The sequence below is a fragment of the Zea mays genome, chromosome 1, assembly GCF_902167145.1.
Source record: "Zea mays cultivar B73 chromosome 1, Zm-B73-REFERENCE-NAM-5.0, whole genome shotgun sequence".
NCBI classification, from domain to species: domain Eukaryota; kingdom Viridiplantae; phylum Streptophyta; class Magnoliopsida; order Poales; family Poaceae; genus Zea; species Zea mays.
Window position 1 is genome coordinate 202,579,866 of NC_050096.1, and position 5,024 is coordinate 202,584,889.

Sequence of the window (5,024 nt, forward strand, 5' to 3'; positions counted from 1 at the left end):
TATGATGATATTCTCGTCAAGGTACATGAGCTGCATGCAACGGAGATCGGTGATGAATTGCGTCTTTCACTAGATCCACTTGTCCTAGGTAAGTTTATGGCCTACGGAAAGATGATGATGTTGTCACCTTCTCTCTTTCTCGCTAGACATCTTTGAAATATGAATGAATCTGGATACTATGAAAGATTTACTCGAAAGGTTGTGTCCTTTATTAAGACCAACGGTTCATATTTATATATATATATGGCTGGTATAAAGTCTATTAGATTACAACTAGATCTGACGTAGTTATAGACTTAGAGTTATAGTTAGAATCATAAAAATGGACGTCAATTCTAACAATATACGTCAAACTCATGGTTTTAGTTACGAAGCACAACTAGAATATCTAGACTAGCCGAAATTCTGATAATACACCACAAACTACACTAGACCCTGGACCATAAGGCGTAGTGAAACACTTCATGCCTAACACATGAGATCATCACTCTTAGTTTTTGTTAATCAGCATTTATGCTGAAAACCTTACTGTGTTTGGCTGTGTACGGATTTCTCTTTTTTTCGAAAACGATAGTCACAGTTCCTGTTCCGTGAACGACACTTATTTTTTTTTTATTCTCATTGCAGTGCACGAACGTAAAGGGACAGGATTACAGCAAATACCTGGCGAAGAAATATACTCCACACCCAACATACGGCACCAAACCCAACATTTACATCCATTATTTGTGGTTCCTGGATCCTGAACATTTGCATACTGCATACGACACCTTGTTCACATACGCGGAACTGGACCAACGCATCCAAGCGCCCTGCACAGACACAAACAAGCACGCGACATATAGACGAAGCTACCATGGCGAAACCTCCCAGTCTCCGACCCACGACGCATCAACAGACCCCCGTCTTCTTCTTGTTCACGGCGTTCATCCAGCGCGCGGCGACCTCCCGCTCGATCTCCAGCACGCTTTTCTTGGCCACGACGCCGTCGCCCGACTGCTCGGCGGTGGCGGTGGCGACCCTCACGGCGTGGGTCGCGCGCGCGTCCAGCTCGCGCAGGATCTTGCGGACGTCCGAGACCAGCCGTTCGGCGAGGCTGCGGCTGAAGTCCTCCCTGACGACGACTCGGAGCACCGCCACGTGCTCCGCGTCGGCCGGCATCGTGTACGCCGGCACGATCCAGCCGAACCGCCGCAGGTTCTCGGAGACGTCGAACACGCTGAACCGGCTGCTGTCCCTGAGCGAGAAGGCCACCAGCGGCACCCCGGCGTCCTTGGACAGGACGTCGAACCGGCCCGTCGCCGCGATGCCCTCCCGCAGTATCGCCGCGTTCTCCTGGCAGTTCTCCATGATGTTTCTGTACCCCTACACACCAGATAGAAGCGGCACCAAAAAAAAAAAACCCGACCAGATTGGGAGGCTGTTACGGCAGCACAAAGCGAGAACAGAAACAAAAACGACTCGCCCTCAAGAAACGTATCAGACAGCACCCCCTTTTGTTCCCCTGCACATATATATTCAGAATGTTCGATCAAGAGGAGGAAGAACCGATCGAAGAACAGTAGTACCTCGAAGCCTAGGCGAATGAGTTGATAGTACTGCGCAATGATCTGACAGGAACCTGCAGAAAATCGCCAGTCCCTCTCAATTCCATGCACCATGAGAAAGACCCAAGGAAACAACAGAGGAGCCTGAAAGGAAGGAGCCGAAGATACCTTTGGAGAAGTTGAGCGTGAACGTAGGCTGGTCCGTCCCCAGGTAGTTGATATGGAAGATGAGCTCCTCAGGCAGATCATCCTTGCTCCGCCAGATGACCCAGCCAACACCAGGGTAGACGAGGCCGTACTTGTGCCCGCTGACATTGATGCTCTTCACCAGAGGCAGCCTGAAGTCCCACTCGAGCTCAGGGTAGAGGAAAGGCGCTATGAACCCTCCGCTCGCGGCGTCGACGTGGATAGGCACGTCCCACCTTCATTTGCGTGCATCAACAAGGGAAGTAAGCATCTTCACAGAAAGAATCAAACAAGAGCAGAGTATGCTGCATTCAAAAGATAATGCCCTAGCTAGCTAGAAGCCCAGGCAGAGAACAAAACGCTCACCCAGTTTCCTTGTTCTTCTCTGTAAGAAGGTCGTTCAACTGCTTGACATCCTCGAACTCTCCGGTGAGAGTCGACCCCAAGATCGCCGCGACACAGATAGTGTTCTCGTCCACCATCTCAACAGCCTTGACGGGGTCCATGACGTAGTACCCTTCTGATAGCTTAACCTCCTTCAGCTCCACCTCAAAATACCTTGCAAACTTCTCCCAGCAGACCTAGGACATCAGAAACGACCACCAAAGGCGTCTTTCAGACACATTGTTACACACGGCGGTTACGATCTGATCGTCGACCAACAGTTGTACACGGACACAGAGTACCTGAACGTTGGCACCGGTGACGATGTTGGGTCTGTCACACGGTTTCCCCTGCTCCTTCCTCTTGTTCTGCCATTTCCTCTTGAACGCCAGACCTGCAAGCATGATCGCTTCCGAGGATCCCACTGTTCCGACCCCAATAGCTGTCTCGTCCTCCTTGATCGGCGCGTTGAACAGGTGAGCTATCATGTTTACGCAGCGGTTCTGCAGGAATAGAGGGCAGGCAGTAAGCAAATGCACAGTGGCAAGTAACATAACAGGAGTGTATAAACAGGTCGTAGTTATTGTTTGGCAGAGACAAGTTAAACATCTCTACAAACCATCTGTTACTGTAACTTATTAGTCTGAACTGGGAAACACAAAACAATCGAACTTTTTTTTTCTCTTCAGGTCGTCCATATATGTTCATTGTTTATCAGGTATATTCAGGATTTTCCGGTCGAAAAACTCGAGAACTTTTGGCATTGCTCATATATGGTTTTCCCAAGTAGAATAGAAAACTTATTCTCTGTGATTCACAATAAAAGTTCGATCAAATATATAACAAGATTACTAATATTTATTATGCAATAATTGAATTAACTATAGAATAATGTAATTTTATAGTAAAGATGTATAAACACCAATGCTATTTTTTTTATAGATCTAGTCAAGCTTATAAGAGATTTATTAGTTGTAGTACTATGTTAGATATATTAGGTGTAGTAGATGAGCTATGGGTTATGTGGGCTTGAGGAGATATAAATATAGGCTGAGTCAGCTGTAAAAGGCATCAAACAACGAAATACAAAATACCAATTTACTTAGACCCCGTCTAGCTCTCGTCTTCCTTCCGTCTTCCTAGCTCTAATCTCTGATCTCCTTTCTTCTACCTTCTGTGGTGCTAACATACTACCTGGAGCTCAGTGGTGACGGGGTACTCGTCCATGTCGACGTAGTTCTTGTTGATGGAGTCCATGATGAGCTTGTCGCACTCGGGCTCCATCCACGTGGTGACGAAGGACGCCAGGTTCAGGCGCGGGTTGCCGTCCAGCATGAGCTCGTCGCTGATGATCTGCTGCGCCGCCTCCCGCGGGATCGACCGCTCCGGCATCCGGTACCTGCGCGCGGCGAGCAGCAGGATGAGCACCGACAGAGGCTAGCGCGCGGCCGCCGGATCTGTGGTCGTCACGTCACCGCGGCAGGCGCTCGCGCACGTAGCGCGACGCGAAGGTGGAGGCCACCGCGTCGTCGTCGTCCCGGCCGGAGCTCGCGTGCGAGAGCACCATGGCTGCCGCTGCGGTACTGTTCTGGGATTCGTTTTCGGTGGTGGTGGTACGCTGGTACTAATGGAGTAGTGGTACTCTAATAATGGAAGGCGTGGTGTCCCCTGGCCAACCAGCGGCCTCCGCGCGGCGGGCTGAAACGGAAGTTGCCACTACCAGAGCTCTTCATTATTTGCTAGTACTCGTATCATCAAAGAAGTGCCACAGCCAGCACAGCAACTGACTGACCGTGGGAGTGGGTCGCGGACGTAGCGGGACGCGAAGAAGGTGGAGCTCACCGGCTCGGCGTCCGTGCCGGGCCCGGTCGCGGCCACGCTAACCACCATCGTTGTCGCCCCCGATCGACTCCGCTCTCCGCGGTCGGCCGGACAGCGACGGAGGAGGGGGAATCGATTCTATTCGGCCGAGCGGCGGGGGGAGGCTAGGCTAGTGCGGTGTTGTCGCTGCAGCCTGGCCCGCCGCGACGGGGACGTGGGGTGTGGTTCTGGAGGCGGGTCGGGCGCCGGCTCGGGTACGCGTGTGGTGCCGCGCGTCGCACACGGCACACGTACGCGTGTGGTGCCCCGGACGCGTCCGCGCGGCGAGGCGTCCGCGTGGCGTGGTGGCGATGGCTAGCCTATCTGCCTATGCCGCGCGGCTGTTTGCTGCGGATCCCCTGCGGCCTGCGCGCAGGTTCCCTCTCGCCGGCCACACAGCTGCTGCGTCCTGCGTGTCGGCCAATCGATATTCAAATATTTGGTACGATACGGATTAAAAGTCAGGTGAACTGAAGTCTACTAGTGTATGTGTATGTAGCATGTTGCCTCTCCTCGTGTCTATAAGAAGGAAGGATAAAACTCAAGACTTATATAAAACTAGCAGAATATTATCCGTACTAAACTACTAACACTATTGTCTTGGAGAGGAGAGGAAGAGATAATAATGGTTACTATGTACCAAGGATGAGGGAGAAAAGTGATCTAAATAGCATTAGCCATTAAGGCCATGTTTGGTTTCAATTAGTTCTAGGACTAAACTTTAGTCCCTACTTGTTTGGTTCTAGGGACTAATTATATTCTGAACATTAAAAAAGACTGAAATGCCCTTGCCACAAAGCCACCTGCTATCTGCGCTATTCAAGCCACCTGCTATCTACTGCATGCATACACGCCCGGTGCAAATACAATCGCCTGGTGCTGGTGCAGATATCTGCGCTATTCAAGCCACCTGCTACACACGCCTGGTGCAGATACACGCGTGGTACAGATACACAAAGCAATATACATTACAGTAACCATTTCGATCTTCTTCAATATTTCGATCATGAAAGCACAAAGCAATATTTATTACAGTGAACATTACAG

At 50.6% G+C, this 5,024-nt stretch overlaps 1 protein-coding gene across 2 annotated transcripts; it reads right to left on the reverse strand.

Moving 5' to 3' along the window:
- Positions 1-588: 588 nt before the first annotated feature.
- LOC100284394 (glutamate decarboxylase) lies at positions 589-4,094 on the reverse strand. Of its 2 annotated transcripts, none has more exons than NM_001157289.2 (7): positions 3,910-4,094; positions 3,312-3,516; positions 2,420-2,620; positions 2,100-2,314; positions 1,716-1,969; positions 1,569-1,621; positions 589-1,365 (listed from the first exon to the last, which is right to left on the reverse strand). In NM_001157289.2, exons 1-7 carry the CDS (start codon positions 4,005-4,007, stop codon positions 892-894), a joined length of 1,500 nt encoding a protein of 499 aa, NP_001150761.1. In that variant the 5' UTR covers positions 4,008-4,094; the 3' UTR covers positions 589-891. The 2 variants fall into 2 exon arrangements, with proteins under 2 accessions (NP_001150761.1, NP_001399793.1); NM_001412864.1 differs by lacking the exon at positions 3,910-4,094 and adding an exon at positions 3,593-3,890.
- Positions 4,095-5,024: the final 930 nt, after the last annotated feature.

Bases quoted from the DNA above. Each gene is read 5' to 3' on its own strand.
- LOC100284394 (NM_001157289.2), bottom strand. From the start codon at position 4,007: ATGGTGGTTAGCGTGGCCGCGACCGGGCCCGGCACGGACGCCGAGCCG. The intron at 2,315-2,419 runs GTACTCTGTGTC...CTGATGTCCTAG, and splicing joins TCACCGGTGCCAACGTTCAG to GTCTGCTGGGAGAAGTTTGC. The intron at 1,366-1,568 runs GTACTACTGTTC...TCTGGTGTGTAG, and splicing joins TCATTCGCCTAGGCTTCGAG to GGGTACAGAAACATCATGGA.